This window comes from Thamnophis sirtalis, unplaced genomic scaffold (assembly GCF_051295495.1).
Source record: "Thamnophis sirtalis isolate CommonGarterSnake01/CBP01778 unplaced genomic scaffold, rThaSir2_p1.2 scaffold_6, whole genome shotgun sequence".
Taxonomy (NCBI): Eukaryota; Metazoa; Chordata; class Lepidosauria; order Squamata; family Natricidae; genus Thamnophis; species Thamnophis sirtalis.
Genome location: NW_028261386.1, coordinates 121,123,854 through 121,144,477, shown reverse-complemented (window position 1 = coordinate 121,144,477; position 20,624 = coordinate 121,123,854). Strand labels below are relative to the sequence as shown.

The 20,624-nt window shown below is 38.9% G+C and overlaps 1 protein-coding gene across 6 annotated transcripts in view; it reads left to right on the top strand.

Annotated features, from left to right (window-relative positions):
* The window catches only part of MYO6 (myosin VI), a 120,009-nt gene that overhangs the window by 80,666 nt on the left and 18,719 nt on the right, over positions 1 to 20,624 (top strand). For all 6 annotated transcript variants that reach the window (XM_087718847.1, XM_087718846.1, XM_087718845.1 and 3 more), the window contains exons 16-25: positions 256 to 383; positions 2,193 to 2,288; positions 4,306 to 4,479; positions 11,155 to 11,193; positions 13,270 to 13,363; positions 15,679 to 15,809; positions 15,930 to 16,007; positions 16,898 to 17,027; positions 18,749 to 18,839; positions 20,044 to 20,194. In XM_087718847.1, the coding sequence (XP_087574973.1) occupies positions 256 to 383; positions 2,193 to 2,288; positions 4,306 to 4,479; positions 11,155 to 11,193; positions 13,270 to 13,363; positions 15,679 to 15,809; positions 15,930 to 16,007; positions 16,898 to 17,027; positions 18,749 to 18,839; positions 20,044 to 20,194 (1,112 nt within the window). The remainder of the gene's footprint in view (positions 1 to 255; positions 384 to 2,192; positions 2,289 to 4,305; positions 4,480 to 11,154; positions 11,194 to 13,269; positions 13,364 to 15,678; positions 15,810 to 15,929; positions 16,008 to 16,897; positions 17,028 to 18,748; positions 18,840 to 20,043; positions 20,195 to 20,624) is intronic.

Genomic DNA, 20,624 nt, shown 5'->3' with positions numbered 1-20,624 from the left:
CATAACAGTATATTAGTGCAGTTGAGAATTTTGTTTAAACTGCAGCCACTCCAATAACTTGCAATCATTTGCATTTTAAATAATTTAATTTTAAATAGTCATACTGTATCTCTCTTGTGAGGCCGAAATTTCAATGGGATATAGAAAGTATAAGATTAATAGGATACATGCAAGTATTTTCTTATTTGGTTAACTTAGGTTTTTATCATTGCATATTATTTATGAAATAGCCTATGATTTTTATCATTCAAACAGATTTGATTGAAGCAAAATTGATAGGAATCCTTGATATTTTGGATGAAGAAAATCGTCTTCCACAGCCAAGCGATCAACATTTTGCTTCGGTGGTTCATCAGAAACAAAAACAACATTTCAGGCTATCAGTAGGTTTATTTTTTGAATTTAGATTGGTTGATTCCCCAGATGAATCCGCTTATATAAACAATTGTTTGCCTGAGATTGGCTTGTTTCCTTATTGCATTCTATCAGCTTCCCTTTAACTAAGATGTACACTTTCCAAGAATTGCATGGCTACCTTGTGAACCCAGAAAAAGACCATGCTTTCTTTAAGGAAATAAAGATAAATGCAACAAGTGCATTCACGCAAAAGCAAATACTTGTTTCAAAACCAGATGGCTACCCTTCACTAACAGAGAAGATGACTGTGGTAGGGAGACAGTGAAAGTGGAAAGTCAGTTCAGTTTGTTGAAGTCCCTGGAATAAAGAATTTTGTGATATCTTGATGACCATGCCACTCTAGTTATGAAATTATTTGCTTTGTGGAATTCATTGCTATAGTTTCTAAAATAAAATTGTGACAAGTTCTTTAGACACGTTTCTACCTACCCACGTGGCACAAGAATTTGATGCCAATCGTGTTATATTAAAGTCTAGAGTGCCATATTTCAAGAATAACACCATAGTTTAGGTCAGTGTTTTTTTTTTAAACTTGACAGCTTTATGATGTGTGGACAACTCCTGGAGCTGTCAAGGTTGAAATACACTGGTTTAGGTGTTGGACTGGTAATAACAACATAGAAATCCACCTTCAATAATGGAAACACCATAAGTGATTTCGGGCCAGTCCAATCTTCCTCACTTTTTTTGTGAGCATAAAACGAAGAAGAACCACTTCAATCTTGAATCCCCGGAGATGAGGTGGAAACTCAGTCTAAAGGATAAGGAGAAATAGAATTTGGAGCCTGTATGGCATTCTTTCCAGTGAGAAATATTTGGGACAGAACTTTTCTCTGTATATCTATAGGAAAACATGTTTGAATATTTAGACATGTAGTGGTTACAGGGGGAGAAGCTTGAGGCTCAATTCTCCCCTGCGGGATGATTTTTAGCTAGCTGTTCTCTCTCAGTTTAGTCTAACACAGAGAGCTATTGTGGCATTTAAATCGAGATTCCCACATAAGCCGGGCTAAGCTGGTAGACCAAAAAGGATAGAACTGCATCAATAATAAATAAATCTTTATTTGAAAAGGCTGTGGCCAAGCATTGAAAGGGCCTACATCGTTATGCCTAAAAATGTCATCATTGAATGCAAACTACAAAATCCTTTGTGGATTAGGTGAAATTACAGTTGTTGTTGTTTTAAAGTGAGCTAGATGTGATCTTTTAGGATCTTTGTATCCCTACCTCCAAGAAAATGGCAGGAAACAGCAATTGTGATGGCAATATAGTTATCATTATTTATTACGTATGTCACCATCCAAAGATGGTGCTCTGTAGGGTTGCTTTCAAAAGATTCAACAGAAGTTATATATGGTCTAAAATGTGGGTGCAAACTGATGACTTGGGTAGATTGCGGTACAGGTGATTTTGAATTAATTCAGTGACTTATTTCTAAATTCAGTTAAATTACTGATCTTTTTAATGCTTAGAGCCTAAACTGCCAGGGATCAGGTTATTAGATCTGCCTTGTTCCACATACCTGATCTGTTTGTTAAGATGTACTTTAAAAGCTCTTTTTCCTTTTTATGTATTCAAGCTAGTGCCATTTAACAATATTAACTAAGAGCTAGTTGAGACCATTTTAACCAGTATATTGCCACAGGATGACCTTGCTGCTGGATTTTCTTCACAATAAAATGTTCTTTTAAGTCTCATTGGTGTTTGTTATGAGTTCTTGCAGTATTTTGTTTACATCTGTATATATCTTAAACTATATTTCTTTTTCACCTCAGATACCCAGGAAGTCTAAATTGGCTGTTCATCGAAATATTCGTGATGATGAAGGATTCATCGTCAGACATTTCGCAGGAGCAGTTTGCTATGAGACGGTAAATTAATAGCTGCTGCTCTTTCTTTTTTTTTAAAGTGTTAAGCCGAGTGTTAAGTAGAACCGAGGTGGTGCACTGGTTAGAGTGCAGCACTGCAGGCTACTTCAGTTCAGTTCGGCTGTTCAAATCTCACCGGCTCAAGGTTGACTCAGCCTTCCATCCTTCCGAGGTGGGTAAAATGAGGACCCGGATTGTTGGGGGCAATATGCTGGCTCTGTAAACCGCTTAGAGAGGGATGAAAGCCCTATGAAGCGGTATATAAGTCTAACTGCTATTGCTATTAATCAATAATTTGTTATTTTATGGATATTCTGTGAATGTTTATTTTAATATAAGTTAAACTCTCCCTTTGCAATGAGCATTTAGTATTACAGAGCAGTTACTGTCCATAAAATATGTAGTACCTTACTGAAGGGCAATCAGGAGATCCCTCTGGAAATTAATTCACAAATAAATAGGTCAGCTAAAAGCACAGACTTTTAAGGGAACTCATAATTGCTTTCTCAAAGCAAAAGGAAAGTGAACAATATGAGTCTGGAAGCCTTTCACAAATTTAAAAAGAGCCAAGGTGGCACAGTGGTTAGGGTGCAGTACTGCAGGCCACTTCAGCTGGCTGTTATCTGCAGTTCAGCGGTTCTAATCTCACCGACTCAAGTTGACTCAGCCTTCCATCCTTCCGAGGTGGGTGAAATGTGGACCCAGACTGTGGGGGCGATATGCTGACTCTGTAAAGCGCTTAGAGAGGGCTGAAAGCCCTATGAAGCGGTATATAAGTCTAACTGCTATTGCTATTGCATGGCCATCACTATAGAACTCCTGTTTCTCACACATTTCAGTCTCCGCTCAGGAACACAAGAGATAACCTAAGGACCATCCCTTCTCCAAGTAATAATACGACAGATAGTCCTCGACTTAACAGCCATTTGTTTAGTGACTGTTGGAAGTTACGACAGCTCTGAAAAAAATTTTTTTTCACACAACTGTTGCAGCATCCCTATAGTCACATGATCAAAATTTGGACGCTTGGCAACTAGCAAGTGTTTGCGATAGTTGCAGTGTCCCAGAGTCAGGCGATCCCATTGTGTGACCTTCTGACAAGCAAAGTCAATGGAGAAGCCAGATTCACTCAACAGCCATGTTACTAACTTAACAACTGCAGTGAGTCACTTAACTGTGGCAAGAATGGTCATAATATGAAGCAATACTCATTTAACAACTATCTTGCTTAACAACAGAAATGTTGGGCTCTATTATGATCATAAGTCGAAGATTATCTGTATGTGTGAGAGTGATAACAAATAGTTATTTCTTTGTTTTATTATAATAATTCACCAGATTTTTTTAAAAAAATAGTTAACTTTAGCTGGTAGGCTCAGGGTTTTCGTTAGCAAGGCAATACATTTGCTCATTATGAGCAATACCATTTCAATACAATCAGTGGTGGGTTTCTCACCCCGTTCCAACCGGTTCGGTTGGAACGGGGCCGGTGGCGTCCTCGTGCACGCGCGCAGCGCACGCATGCGTACTAGCGTCTGTGCGATGCTCCAGCTGCTCCTGGAGGATCGCGCAGGCGCTGTATGCGTCCTGCGCATGCGTGGAAGCGCAGAACTCGTCAAAACCGGGTAAGGAGTGCGGGCGGGCGGGTGCGCCCTTCGCCGTTCCCGGAAGTTACTTACTTCCGGGTTCGCCGACTAACCGGTTCGCGGGGACCGCCGTGAACCGGTTGAAACCCACCCCTGAATACAATATATACAATGTTTTAGGAAAAGTAATACTTGAAAATATTGTAGGAATAGAACAATCTACAATCTATTGTAGCCAAAAAGAAAAAAATCAAAGAGAGTCAAGCAGCTCTTTTGAAAAGTAACAATTTTTATTGTAAGGCTTAAACTTTTGTAAGTGGCAACTCCATCAGATGCAGGGATTGGCTGACACATTGAATTCCTATATATGTTGTAGAGATCGCTCAGATCTGTGTGTTCTCCTGAGTGACTTAAATGCTTCTGATTTTCCTCAGACCCAGTTTGTGGAGAAAAACAATGATGCTTTGCATATGTCTCTGGAGTCCCTTATATGTGAATCCAAAGATAAATTTATCCGGCTACTTTTTGAGTCCAACACTAACAACAATAAGGATACTAAGCAAAAAGCGGGAAAACTAAGTTTTATCAGCGTGGGCACCAAATTCAAGGTATGTAGTTTTATAAGACTGGCTTTAATAGTCCTGTAAAGGAATCCACACATAATAGTGGATTCAGTATTATTCCATTATCCTTTGTAGCATCTGGAGACCTCTTCCCTATAGTAGGAAATGTTAATGCTTTAACAGGTTTTCTTCAGACTATACAGATTTGGGGAGCTTGGTTTTTTGGAAACATTATAGCTGTTATTAGACTATTTTGCTGGATCAATTTGTAAAGTCCTGGATCAGTGGTAGTCAACCTTTTTCTACCTACCGCCCACTAATGGATCTTTCTTGATGGAAAAATTTCCTTACCGCCCACCAGTTTTTGCGCAAGTGCGGAATATTAAATAAATAAAATAAAATAAAATAAAAAAATCCTTTTCCTGTCTTCTTCTTCTTTACCTTTCTTATAGTATTTCACTATATCAAGGATCTCTTTTTCCCTTTTTTATTTTCTCCTTCTCCTTTCTTTACTTATTTCTTTCTTTTATTTTATAAGATAACAAGACTTAATTTATGAGCCAGACTAAACACGGGCTTACTCTCCTTTATTTTATCCCCTTTTCTCCATTTTCTTCCCTTTTTTTGATGTTTTCCTTTTTATCTCCTTTTTTTTAACCTTCCTTAGGGCAATGCACAAAAGTAAGGCTGAGCTAGTTAGCCCATTTATTATTATTAGCCAACAATTCTCTCCTACCTATAACTTTTCTTTCTCCTATTTTGCAACTGCTCTGTTGGGCTTCTGCCTGTCTCTGCTATCCACTCCTCCCCTTCCCCTTCCCACGTGTTTGCTTCTCCTATTGTGTGCAACTGCTCTGTTGGGCTTCTAGCTGTCCCCTCTCCCCTTTCCCCTTACCACGTGTTTGCTTCTCCTATTTTGCAACTGCTTTGTTCAGCTTCTGGCTGTCCCCTCCCCCCTTTCCCCTTCCCACGTATTTGCTTCTCCTATTTTGCAACTGCACTCGCTCAAAAGGAGGTTTTAACCTCTGAAGTCCCTACCGCCCACCTGGAATCCTGAAACACCCACTAGTGGGCAATAGGGACCAGGTTGACAACCCATGTCCTAGATAGTTATTTTACTTATGCCTACCATCATTTTTTGATCATCTTTTATGACTAACGAACAAAGGAAATTTTTTCCACGTTATCTTTTGTAATAACATTCTCTCATATTTCCGATGTGCCTTTTTGGATTTTCCTATTGTCCCTTTGCTTATTTTTCCATGCAGCTCATGGAACTGTTAAAGTTCTTCTTGGAGATTTCAAACCAAAAATTCAAATAAAGTTTTCCTATGGCTTAAATCCAGCACACTTAGAAGCAACTAGACAGACAAACAAAACACCAACCTATCTATATATACTTAATAATTAAGGTATACAGTAATTAAATTAAGAATAATAACAATGTTTTTAATGTTTATGCTAGAGAAATCAGTATCCACCATGTTGTAAAAGAAAAATTTGCCAACATGATATCTAACATAAAATTCTTATCCACTTAAACAAAAACTTCATTAACATCTTCTGTCCAGCCTTTAATTGTTGCTAAGGAAGGAAAACCAAAAGGTTCTCTTTTTTTTTTTCAAAAGGCAAGTGGACTTTCTTGTTTTTTTTTCCTTTTGAAAACGTTTCACTTGTCATCCAGAACTGAAGAAGCTTTTTGGGTGCGAAACGAAAAGCGAAACATTTTCAAAGAGAAAAAAACCAAGAAAGTCCACTTGCCTTTTTTAAAAAAAGCACCTTTGGGACAACCATGACCTGGATGATTGAGAATCTCCATAGACATTTAAGAAAAAGTTACATTGCACCGTAAGTCTGAATTAAATTCAGAGAGAACCTGAGTGATTGGTTCACCTGTACCACCTATGCATAAGCAGCGCTATAGGAATTTTAGCAGACAAATAGCAGGCTGTTAGCACATGCCTTGTACTTCTTAAGAGGTTGCTATGACTATGCTGCATGTTTCAGAGAAATGAGCAATCCTCAAGGACTCTGTTAATAAATACCTCAGCAGTAGAATCACACACAAATGACGGGCTGTGGAGAACAATTGTTTTGCCAAAGCCAAATGGAATAAGTTCAGTTCAAAAGCTTTTTCTCAGCTATACTGTTACACAGTGTACTTTTGAAGTGGCCCTGATTAACTTGCAGGGGATGTTCCGTTTAAATAGTGAATGCTGTCTGTGAAAGTGAAACATGACCAATTGTTCTAATGCAGTGAGAAGGAAAAGGAAAAAAAAAAAAGAAAGAAAAACACTCAGCTTTTAAGGGGAAAACAATCTCAGGGCACCAGGAATTTGTTTTTGTTTTTTTTCCTTTAACTAACTAAAGAGTCTGATATGTTTCTATTTTTTATTCCTTTATCATGAGCTATAAATGTGGCTCCTGGCTGCCTTCTGTTCTTTATATGTTTAAGCCAGTGCTTCCCAAACATTTTCTTTCAGTACCCAAAACTGCTTATCAGAAAGTCCTTTTTTTCCAATTTAGGTAAAACACTTCAAGTCACTTTAAATGTCCCCATTCTGATTGGTTAATGGGTTTGTGTGTCATTACTGACAGAAAAACCACTGACCCAATTTGGGGTAATTTACTTGGGTTTGGAAGCACTGCGTGAAGCCTTCTCTATTTTTTCCCCTCTTTCCTGTTTCTGCCAAACAATGTTATGGGATCCTTAGTGCTCTCTAAGGTTGATTATTTTCTTGCTGTTGTTTCATTACTCAGTTGGGTAACATCATCAGTGGACTGATAATATCACCTAGTTGGGTAATGAAATGTCTACAAGGAAACAACCATCCTCAGAGAGAACCACAGATCCCCACAGTTAAACCCTACAAGTGTTCTCTTCTATTAAATTTTAGGTCAGTTGGCCTTTAAAGCACAAGATGGCTGGGGGAGAGCTATGCAGAGATTGAGAGGAAAAGCAGGCAAAAACCAAGAAAAGGTTGAAGGGAAATTAGCCACTCTGTGGAATCCTTAATGTTAATAAGAGAAATCTTTATTTTCCAGCTGGTCAATTCTGCTTGGTGATAATGAGTTTCCATTCTAGAATAGGATTCTGATTTTCTTCCAAGGGTAATAATTATGCATTTAGTACCATAAATAATGTTTCTTTTGCTTTTCCATCATGTTCTCTTTTGAATAAGTTTTAAAATTCATTGAAATCCAGTGTGATCTAGTGGTTAAGGCATCAGACTAGAAAGTAAGAAACTCTGAGTTCTATTCCCACCTTACGCTGAATGAACTTGGGCCAGTCACTCTCTCTCATCCCAATCCACCTCACAGGGTTGTTGTTATGGAGAAAATAGGAGGAGGAAAAAGTATTAGGCATATTTAACCACCTTTAGTTCTTTATAAAAACAATAAAGGTGGGATAAAAAAAATCTAAAAATAAATAAAACGGGTCAGTTTCCTGCATCCTGTATACACAATGCCTTCCCTCAGAGCACTGTGCCCTTTTCAGTGAACACTAAAGGCAAAAGAAGGATATGCCAGATGCTGCAGATGTGCAGACAATTGGATTTGTGAATTTTTAGCCAAACAGTTCAGTGGTAAATATGCATTCATGAGCAAATTCTTGTGAATAAAAATGGGTTGAAACCTAGCCTAGGTGGATATTTGGTGGTGGCGCAGTGGTTAGAATGCAGTATCGCAGGCTAATTCTGCCGACTGCCAGCAGTTTGATTCTCACTGGCTCAGGGATGACTCAACCTTTCATCCTTCCGAGGTCGGTAAAAACAGAGACCTAAATTGTTGGGGACAATATGCTGACTCTGTAAATCACTTAGAGAGGGCTGTAAAAACATTGTGAAGCAGTATCTAAGTGCTATTTCTGTATTTCCTGCATCAATTCAGTGCAGCTGGGAGGAAGGAGCAATTCATAACATCTTCCTTACTGCCCTCCTCCTTTCTTACCTAGCCCTTCTATCCCTAGGTGTAGAATGAGAGCTACCAGACAAGCACAAAGCCATATAACACAATGAAATGTAATGTAAAACATTTAAATCAGAGATCATTGGTGGTTGTTTTTTTATCAGCTAATGCATTCCTGCTGGTTATTTCACCTGTCCTTTGAGAGAGAAATAAATTTGTTTATTCCATTTTTTTTTTGCACGAGTGATTTTGAATTTTGTTGTAGGCACTGCTCCTTAATTTTGTTCAGTCTGTTGTTATTTTTTTTTGTTAAAAGTTTTCATTTATTTATTGGATTGTTTTAATCTTAGTTCGAGGCAGCAGGATTGTAAGCCAGCAAACTATTTATTTGAAGTGGCATTTTTACTTGGGGAAACAAAATTAATTAATTAATTAGCACAACCCTGCCAGAAGAGCCAGGTCAGGATCATTTACTAACTTGAGACGGAAGATCCGTTTCTCAGGTGAAGGGATAGGGTTTCAACATGAGCTCAAAATAAGCAAACAAGTAATGCTCTTCTGTTACATACAGAGATTGTAGCCCTTGAGTACTATGGCAACAGCTCTAGTTTCCAAAAGCAAGAGAGAGAGATATTTTAAGTGTACTGGCTTTAAAAGTTTAATGAGAGTGGTTGTATATGATATCGCTCCTTTTTTTTCCTATATGAGGTCTACTCTTGGCTACTTTCTTTACAAGCAGCTGTTATTTTGGTTGATTATTTTTCTTGCAATAGCATTACACAATGTGTTAAGATGAGTTATGTACAATTAAAATAAATATCCCCTCCCTAATATTTTCATAAATGACAGGGAGGGGAAGAGGTGTAATGGGCTTGCCTGGATGGAGGTATATTTTGTCCTAGGAAACAAGAGATTCTTATATGCACAATCTGGTGAACTCTAGAAAAATAGGATGCCGTTATGGAACTGTTCCTGGACTCTACAGCTTTCGCCTGTTGGTGGGGAACTGAATGCTTGAATTTATTTATTTAGACAATTTATATGGCTGGCCACCCACTTTCAGTGACTCTGGGTAGCTTACAAAAAAATAAAAATCCTAGGTAACAAAAATAAGCCCCTCCCCCAGCCACAGCAGTGAATCAAATGAGCCACTTGATTGGCTCCATCCCACTCTGGATTCTCCAGGCCCACTAGCAAAAGCAGTTCTTTAGGGCCTTGCAAAAGAGTTTTAAAGTGGGGGCCATCTCTGCAGGGATGATATTCCAAAGGGAGGGAGCCATCATGGAGAAGGCCCTTCTTTTGTGTCCCACCAGATGAACCTCCTTAGGAGACTGAACCCACAACATTCCCGGCCTCCCTTCTCTGGTGGGTTGGGTGGGTATAATGGATGTTTTCTTATGACACTGGCGGTTTATTCTGCATGTAAAAATACCTAACAGTTATTTATTATATTAACCATCTGATTTTCCATCACTGGCCCAGCAGTTAGATAGATAGATAGATAGATAGATAGATAGATAGATAGATAGATAGATAGATAGATAGATAGATAGATAGATAGATAGATGATAGCCTGTTTTCCCCAAAATAAGACCTGCCTGGATAATAAGCCCAATTGGGCTTTTGAGCGCGTATGCTAAAATAAGCCCTCCACCAAAAATAAGCCCTCCCTGAAAATATTGTAACACAGCAGCAGCCATGAGATGCCCACGCTCGCTGCCTCCCGCACATCAAAAATAATACCACCTCCCTGAAAATAAGGCACGCACACACAGAGATTTAAATTTGATATAAAAACTCTTATTTGTAGTAAACCAATTTACCAAAATTGTCATTTTATAAATCAACAACTGGTAACCCAGGGTCTCCTATCTCAGTTATCATCAAATGCTTGGCAGAAGATATTCCAGCAAGGCAGATACCAGCCTAACAAGATGTACCAATAGAAAAGAGTATTTGTAACTCAGGGTTGAACAGTGGGTCCTGGCGCTTCTTGAACTTGGTTGTAAACAACAACCTAATCAAGTAACTACCAAGAACACTCACTCCCAGGGGAAGCCATTTGCACATAAACAGAGAGCATATCACATTCCCATTTAGTGTGATGATGTTACCTAGTTAGGTTATGAAATGTCTGCAAAAACAAAACAAAAACCCCAAGCTCAGATAACACCAAGAATCTTATACTAAAAAGATGTATTTTGTGTTTTCATGATTTTTGCATGAAGGAAGACCCCAACTGAACTTCATCTGGTCTGTATAACAGTGGAATAAGATTATTGGGTAAAAAAGCTGTCCCTAAACTATTGTGAATATGGTAGCTATTAATGGAAAGGATTGGCCAGGTGTTGAGTTGTATGGCATTCATTAGCCATACAGCCTGGGTCTAATAGGAGTTATACTTCAGGGTACCGGAAAGGTATTTGATTGGGAAAATTGCTTGCAGCGTTCTGCTGTAAGTACAGGGGCACAGATTTGTCTTCTTCCTAAGAGCATTTCTTCACAGCTGGTTTTGTCATCTTTTGACAACTTGGTTTTGGCATTCACATACCCTTCCTTTCTTTCGCTCTCAGGTATTTCCTTTACCTGTCGGTGTGCAAAGATGTAAACCTCTTTGTGGCTAGAGGTGTTCAACCAAGAATTAGAGGTCCAGCAATTGTCAGGCCCAGCACATGACTTTGCACTCCATTCCAGCAACAGTTTATATTTTGCAAAAAGCCAGTGCTGAGAGATGCATGCTGATAATGACATATCCTCCCCTGTGTTTTGTTCGTGCGTGTCTACTTTGACACAGATGCTTTTCTTTTACAGACTCAGCTAAACCTGCTTCTGGAAAAGCTTCGCAGCACCGTAAGTAAACAGTCATGGAAAATTTTGTGCCTTCTGTTTACAAGGTCTCATCTATTTTTGTATTTTTGCACTAGATCTGTTAATAAAATAAACCCTAGATTTGTTGTACTAATGCAAGGATGGAGATCTGTTAAAGCCAGGGCATTCAGTTAAATTTGAACAGAATTTTACACATGAGCATTTTGCATATTTGGCTTTTTTTTAAAAAAAAAAAAAGGCAGGGAGCAGATGGGAGCTGCCACAAACACCATATTTAGCTTTAAGAGTAATCTTGGCTAAATCCATGTATTATGGGAATCCTTTATTGTTTTACAGGTATAGAATCATCTAGTCAGTTCATCAGTGATTCTGCATTACACCAAAGAATTAGGGCAGTGGTTCCCAAACTTGGCAACTTTAAGACTTGTGGACTTCAACTCCCAGAATTCTGGGAGTTGAAGTCCACAAGTCTTAAAGTTGCCAAGTTTGGGAACCACTGAATTAGGGCAACATGCTTGCAGGAAACTGACCAATATTTTTTTTTAAAAAAGAGCTAGAGAGAGATTGGAGCCCTTTGGGGTCAGTAGTTTATTTGTAGTCCTTAACATAAACATTTCAGAACAAATTTATTTGGAGAATTTATATATATATATAAATTGTGAGCAAGAAAATGTTAAATGAAGAATTAAAAACTTGCAGATGGGAGATGACATGTAACCCACCAACTCCTCTTTACTGTGAGCCTCCACAGTGGACCAGAACAATAAATTCAACCTTTTTTTGTATGTTTGTGATGATTTAAGAAATAAAAGGAGTGCATTTCATTTTGTGGTCCTGCTCAGATTTGGAATGCTGCGCTTCATATGCCACATTAAGCCTTGTATCGGACCTCAATCCAACAGAATTTACCTGCTGCTGAACTAGAGGAAGTTCTTGCTAGTCTGTGGTCCTCTATGAAATGTGCAGGATAGCAAAAGGACGATGCAGGAGCACCACTCTAGCCAGTCTTGTGCATTTTGCTTCCCATTCCAGAGGTTAAATGCCAAATCAGACATGGTTCTGAATTCATTGTAGCCAGTTCATGCTGGCTCAGGAATTCTGGGAGTTGAAGTCCAGAGGTGATAAAGATGCCATAGTTGCCCACCTTGGGTTTAGACCGCTAAGTATAAATATTTTCTTCCCTTTCCTCCTTTTGTTTCCCTTTTAAATGGCTTTGAATAGAATTAATTTTTCTTATCCCTCCAAATGAAATTGATTTGTCATGCATTTCTCCACATTTAAACACACAAAAAATTAGTTAAGCATTAAATGAGCTGCTAATCTCCCCACTGTGGGCATTATAGTGGCTTTAACAATACTCTTGGCCTTCTTTTCCAAACTTCCGTGGCCTGATGACGATGACCCCAGCCGAGCAGTCATCTTCCTTCCTGTCAGCATTTGTAGGCTGCTAGAGCAAATATCAGAAACCTTAGAAGACCTGATTTTCCCAAGGCTCTTGACTCTTTTGTGTAGAGGTCAGGCATTTGAGAAGTTGCATGTTTCTGCTAGGTATTAAGCTTGGTATGAATTGAATGTTATTGGTGGTCTTATGGAAAGACAATCTCTGTGCGGAAGCTTTCACACAATATTTATAGAGGTGTAAAAACAATGTCTTTAGGTCAAAGTTAAATATTTCAACGTATTTACTGCTTCTGAGTTTATTAACTCAGGAGCCTCGGTGGCGCAGTGGTTAGAGTGCAGTACTGCAGGCTATTCCTGCTGGCTGCCTGCAATTTGGCACTTCAAATCTCACCAGGCTCAAGGTTGACACAGCCTTCCATCCTTCCGAGATGGGTAAATTGAGGATCCAAATTGTTGGGGGAGGCAATATGCTGACTCTGTAAACCGCTTAGAGAGGGCTGTTAAGCACTGTGAAGCGGTGTCTAAGTGCTACTGCTATTAAAAAAAAAAGGAGGGGTGGGAGACTTAATATAAATGTATAAAAGGAAAAATATCCACTGGTGGGACTAGATAAGAGTATTGTGGCATGAGTTGTCTCTAACATCCTTTTCAAGTAGTCTTAATCATGATTATGCTAATCTTCTGCCTTTACAATAGGGGTCAAGCTTTATTCGATGCATCAAACCCAATCTAAAGATGACCAGTCACCAATTTGAAGGTGCTCAAATCCTCTCTCAGCTCCAATGTTCAGGTAATTTAGTGTATCTTCTGAAGATGATACTTTAGATCTCTAATAATATTCAAATGGGGATTCTGGCAAAACCGAATCGCAGTGCTTTGTGTAAGAGTTTTTTAGACAGGAAAAAAGTGAGCTTTTTCAGTGTTCTGTTGCTGCAGTGAAATTATTCTGCAAAATAATAAGATGTAGATAATACTGTATTGACTGTTAAAAGATTAAAAAAAATAAACTTAATAAACTTCTCAAACTTTCAGTGCAAAAAAATAATGTAGTATTCTTTGTACTTAAAATGTAGTTTATTTAGAAATATGTGAAAGACTACAGATCACAACCCTTCCAAATGCCTACAACCCAAAGTAAACTGAGCATCCTATTTTTTTTGAACATATAAGAACAGTGCATCATCCAATTAGGAAGATACCATTTTTCAATCATCATTGAGTTTTTGCCTTCTCCACCATCGCAAAAACTGGATTCACCTGTAGTGGTTGCACTTTGGACACTATATTATCAATCTGCCATTCAATACTATCAATATACTAGCTGTTTCTAAACTATTGTGGTAGAATGTTCTTAGTAAAGTTCAGGTGTTCATTTAATCCCTCCCCTTCCACCAAAAGAAAAATAAAATAATTGTACCTTGTAGGTGAGAATCGTACAAATTAGTTTGGATCAGAAGCCAGACTGGATTCTGATGGGCAGCAAAGCCAGGACAAATGGATCCATTGGCTCCGGGACACTGCAATATCCCCCAGTATCGTACTATTCTTATAGTGCATTATAGGAATAAGGTAAAGGTTTCCCTTGAACATATGCGCTAGTCATTTCTGACTCAAGGGCGGTGCTCATCTCCATTTCAAAGCCAAAGAGCCAGCACTGTCCAAAGACATCTCCGTGGTCATGTGCCGGTATGACCAAACGCCGAAGGTGCACGGAATGCTGTTACCTTCCCGCCAAAGGTGGTTCCTATTTTTTACATGCTTTCGAACTGCTAGGTTGGCAGAAGCTGAGACAAGAAACGGGAGCTCACTCTGTTATGCGGTGCTAGGGATTTGAACCGCTGAACTGCCGACCTTTCTGATTGACAGGCTTAGCGTCTTAGCCACTGAGCCACCACTGCATCCCTTTTGTTATAGGAATAGAACAACTTAAACAATTGGTGATCTCTATCCAGTCCATTCCTTCTATCTCATCTTCCTCTTCCAAACTGAGAGATCCGGAAGGTGTTCAGGTGTTCTTATTGACCTAACAGAACTACGTGAGGTTAATATATAACTTAAAGATGGTTAAGACCTAACTAACAAACGTAATAACTTCACAGAGCTGATTTTGAAATTGATGATTATAGTTGCCTTAAATGAGCCTTATTTCAGGCTAAACCATTTGTTTTAATTAGCTGCTATCCTAGTATTTCTATTAATTTCTTTATAATTTTTGCATCCCAGAAAGCTTTTAGTCTTCAAGCATCTGTTCAACTTGGCAAACATTCCTATTGCTTGTCATGGCAAGTTATGTTTAAAGTTTAATTTAGCAAATCAGAAATCCTTAACATCTTCACTTAATTAGTGTTTTGTTGACTCAATTTTTGGCTGATAGTCTGGAGATTGGATACTCTGAGCAATACTGTAGAAAAGGAGACAAGGGAAGTAATGAAGTTCCTTTCTGTCCGTCTTAATCATGAATTGCATTATTTTTAAAAATATAATTTTAGTAAGGATTTAAATTGCAATAATATTAATTAAAACAAACTAAATTTAGAGAAAGAGAATGGAAACAAAGAAAAATATAAGAAAAGAGAAAAAGAAGAAAAAGAAAAGAGAGACTAAAGAGAAAGAAAATAAATAACCTTCATCACAAGAATAAACAAATGTAATACTTCTTCACCCCTTTAAGATTAAACATCTTGATCCTATATCCCATTCCTTATTATAAATCCATAAAACATCAATTTTTCAATCCTGATGTCAGCCAAAAGTTTATAAAGGTTGCCCCCCAAAAAGTCTATTAATTACATTATTCTTCATCTAGTTTTTATTTATTTTTTTCTGGTTTAAAAGTGAAAATAAACATTTGTTTATTTCTTTGCCTGCCTTTTAACTCCATTGATTTTTGGCTAAACCAGTTGAAAGAGATTAGGGCTAATATTTGGAAAGGTCAACAGAGACAGTCTTGATTTTAATTGAAACTTGAAGCTCATTTTAAGGGTTTGTGTTTCTTGTTTTAGCTATATTTTTGTTTATACCAATCTCAAAATATAAATATAATTACTGACTATCACATTGTTTTAATTTAGTGGCGATTCTTTTGTTGCTTGTCTTTAACTCTAGGAATGGTGTCTGTTTTGGACTTAATGCAAGGTGGTTTCCCATCACGAGCCTCATTCCATGAACTTTATAACATGTATAAAAAATATATGCCTGCAAAACTGACCCGTCTGGATCCGAGACTCTTCTGCAAGGTATTTATATTCAGAATGCAAGTGCTTTTTTATATGTGCCTTTTTCATGGTGAGTTGATATTCACGGATACTTTTCTTCCTTTAAAGGATTTGTAAAACTGTCGATTTCTTTTCTTTCAGGCTCTCTTCAAAGCCCTTGGCTTAAATGAACAAGATTATAAATTTGGATTAACCAAAGTGTTCTTTAGACCTGGCAAGGTAAGCAATGTTGATATCTCTGAAGTATAAATGAACACAAATTGAGTTTTAAAAAAATTAATTTCTCTTCAACTTGCCTGCAAAATAATTGAGGTAAAGGATAGCATTACCTTTCTTGAAAGTAATTTCATAAGATGATGCATTGTCATTTGATCACTGCTAACATCTGTATTGACATGGCCATCTCCATGTTTAATGTATTGGTAGACACTATTTTGTTTATAGCTCTACCTGTGCTAAGAGTGGTATCCCCTGTGGTCTGTGTGATGGTTACCCCCTCCCCCCTTTAATTATTTACTATGAATGTGTTCTCTAAAAGGCAGATAAATAATACTTTTTTATTGCTTTGGTTCTGTGCTTTAACTTCATTCCTAGCTTAAAGTTGAGTGGAGACCCTCAATATAACTACCCTGTTTCCCCGAAAATAAGTCCTCCCTGGATAATAAACCCAATTGGGCTTTTGAGCGCAGGCGCTAAAATAAGTCCTCTTCCAAAAATAAGCCAGCCCTCCCCAAAAATATTGCAACACAGCAGCAGCCAGAAGGTGACCATGCTTGCTGCCTCCTGCACCTCAAAAATAATAAGACATCCCCGAAAATAAGGCCAAGCGCTTATTTGGGGGGGGGGGTCAAAAGAAAATAAGACCCTGTCTTATTTTCAGGGAAACATGATATCAGAATCAGTAGTCACAATTTTTACTGTGTCAGAGATATATACAAATAGGCAGATTCTGAATGTTATTAAGTATCATGAATCAGAACCTCATGGCAACCACTGGGGTCTCTTCCCATTGTCATGACTGCAACATTCTGTTTACAACAGAATTCTCCATCTGTCAACATTCTTGTTGGTTATCTTAAATGGCATTTCCTCCCCAACCCCGTATTCAGTTTGCAGAATTTGATCAAATCATGAAGTCTGATCCAGATCATCTCGCTGACCTGATTAAACGTGTGAACCACTGGCTTCTCTGCAGCCGTTGGAAGAAGGTTCAGTGGTGTTCTTTATCAGTCATCAAATGTAGGTATTCAAAAATACATTGTGAGATGGGGTGATAGGGGGAGGATCACCACTGAGCTGTGGTGGTGCATTGGTTAGAATGCAGTATTGCATGCCAATTCTGTCAACTGCAGAAGTTCCATCTTCTGAGGTCGGTAAAATGAGGACCCATATTGTTTGGGGCAATATGTTGAACTCTGTAAACTGCTTAGAGAAGTCTATAAAGCACTATGAAGTGATATATAAGTGTAAGTGTTATGCTATTTCTATCATGTGAGCAAACTTAAAAAACTACCCACAACTGTGTCTTTTTAAGCTTACTTGGAAGACTAGAGTATTTTCTTTTCATAAAGAAATGGCAGAAATGTTGTGTGATTATCAAAAATCACAATTTAGGAATATTAATCTTGATTTTGTGTGTACTTTTGCAATAATATTGAAAGTTTTGTCCTGTTCTGAAATTCCACAAGATACTGAAGGAAAACCAATGTTTTGCAAGATTTTTTGATCTTGTGAGAACCTGCTGAAAACTACCGCCCGAAAAAGCACAGCTTTCTTTCCCAGTTACTCAGAGGCATTTGTATATGCCACCCTCCCTCCTCCTCCTCCTCCTGCAAATGAGAGGTATCTCAGAGACGCTAGATTTCTCTGGACCCTAGAGCAGGAAGTTAAAAACCTGGAACGGGGTACAATCATGCTTGATTCAAAGGCTTTGGCTTTGGAACAGTGCGCTGCCACCCAAAAATGCTGTTACAGCGATCTCTGCAGAGCCCACTTCACCTGCCCCTTCTCGGGCAGTTCCAGGCAGCAGAGATCGCAGTAACAACATTTTGGGGTGGCAGCGAAGTGATCTCAGGAGCTTGATTGTATCCCATTCCAGGTTTTTAACTTCTCAATCTGTTCCTCTTCTCTTCTTCCACCCCCGCCTCCAATCTGCCCGAATCTGTCATGCAGCAAAGAGATATGGTAGCTGGGAGCCTGGCATCTGCTTTTGCACTGAGACTAAGGAAGCGGGGTTGCGAAGAGGGCTGTGAACAAGCTTGGTTGTTCAAGGAGACAGACTTGCCAGGTCGTCTTCTTTGGGCTTCCCTTTTGTGGCTCAGGGACCACCACAAGGAACCATTAATCCAAATGAAAGGGATCCCCACCCCCCTCCTCGCCCAATGGGCCGTTCCCGGTCAAGCGCAGCAGTGGCGGTTCAGCAGCCCCTCATTAAAGAGAAGAAGCGAGCCGACGGCTGCTCCTTGGCCAAAGCAGCTCTGCGTGGTCAGAGGGAAGGAGGAAAAATAAAGCGTAGAGATATGCCCTGCCCTGGGGAGGGGTGGAGAAAAGTGGATTTGAGATCGATAAATGCTTCACTCTTTAGGATGATCAAGCCCCCATACATCTCCTTTTTGCTCTCCCCGGCCCCCAGAAGCACTTTGTAGAACTCCCAAACTCTCTCCATGTGTCAGTTTTCAGAGGGTTTAGGAGGCCTGCAGAGTGCTCCGGGGAGCCGGGGAGGGCAAAAAAAATTTTTTTTAATTTTTTTTTTTTTAAATCTTGGTGCGTCTTATACTCCGGTGCATCTTATACTCTGAAAAATACAGTAGTATAAAATCTATCTAACACTCTGTCTCTGTCTGCTTGTCTGTCTGTCTGTCTAGCTATCCATCCATCCCCACCCCCTCAGAATAGTGGGTTCTGTATTTAGACATTTGTTGATGAGGTTTCCCTCACTTTTCCCTTCCTTTTATTTTCAGTGAAAAACAAAATCAAGTACAGAGCAAGTGCCTGTATTAAAATACAAAAGACAATTCGTATGTGGCTATGCAAGAGAAAGCATCAACCACGGTAAGAAGAAGGCCTGTATAAATACTCGCTGTGTCCTGCTTGCTAGTAAATCTCATGAGGTGCTGAATAGTAATGGGAAGGATTCCCAGGCTCTCATACACTTACAATATGTCATTAGTGCAGTCACAATTTGTGGAAACTGGCATCAAAAGACCAGCCCTTGAGTTACTTAGGCAGGGTATTGCCATATCTTCTCTTCCAAAGCTTCTCCTTAGAAATAATGTAGATGGTTAAAGCTTCCAATTTTTGCAGCTAGCATTTCTTTATCCACTAGTGGCAAATCCCTCTGGGCCACAAAGAGCAAAGCCACAGCATTGCTACCCTTGGTTACATGACAAACTGGTTTTGTACATTCAAAAGAGAAGGGATGGCACATTCCAGTTAGCAGTGCTATCCTCATTCAGAGAGAAGAGTTGGAAGCAGAGGGGAGAAGAGGAGAGACAACGTGACCTAATTGTTTTAAAAGAATCAACTGAACATAGCTGTTGCATCCGCTAGTAAGAAACTAGCGTTTCACTGAATTTGAAGAAAATAATTCCATGTATTATTGACATTCCAATTGTGCCGTCCCTCATATTAATCCTCCTAGGTTTTTAGTACTAGAGGAGTTTAATCTCCAGGCCCTGAAGTTGGGATCCTTCATGGCAATCATGGACCTCTCCAGCAGAACACACATAATCAGTGATGGGATTCAAATTTTTTTACTACCGGTTCTGTGAGCGTGTCTTTGTGGGTGTGGGCAGGGGAAGGATACTGCAAAATCCCCATTCCCTTCCCACCCCACTAACCTGCTTTCCAGTTCAGTTCTCCTGTTCAGGGCAACAAACAAAGATCAGCTGGGAGGCAGTGGGGGTGGGGTCAGCCTATTTGCCGGTTCTCCGAACTACTCAAAATTTCCGTTACCAGTTCTCCAAAATCTGTCAGAACTGGCTGAATACCACCACTGCATATAATGTAATCATTTGTGCACAACATATTTTAAATGTGTCTATTTTTTTTAATGTTTGTGGGAGTTTCCAAAGCTATTTGTCCATATTTTCTGTTCCAAATTTTAATTGCAACGCAGACTAAATGCATAATATGAGGCCCATTGTAATCCTACTATTATGGCTTCATTCAGAAGCAGATCAAAGGGACAGAATTTGAACAATACCTGTTTTGGTATCTGTCTCTCATATCTAAAATATTAACATTCCTTTCACAGCATAGATGGTTTAATAAAGCTTCGCACACTGAAACAGCGGCTATATAAATTCAATGAAGTAGTAACTGCTCTCAAAGAGGGGAAGGCAGAAATGAGCAAGCAGGTCAAGGACCTTGAGATGTCCATTGATGCTCTGATGGCCAAGATCAAGGTAGGAGGACCCTTTACGCTATAGAAAAAAGAACCTTGAATCAGGATCTGGCAGACGTTTTTGATTCCAGTGGGCACGACCAAAAGAGGGACCATGGAAATATCTTTGGCAGTTGACAGACCCATATCTGTAGGATACCAAGTTAAATTCCAGCTGTAACATTTCAAATCCTAATTGTTGTTTTATTTTATTTTTTTGCTTATTTTGACAATCCAAAACACTTAAAGCTGACAGAATTGGATATAAATTGAAATAAAGCTATCACTTGTTTTTTTTCCTACTCATGGCTTAGATGAAAATGCAGAGATTTCCCCCCCATATAAGACTTTAAAACTTTAATCAACAATGTTCTAGCATTTCAAATTTCGACACATGCTGCTTTGCATGCTTTCAAGCATATATCTTCTACCAAAACGGCAAGTGACCTAAA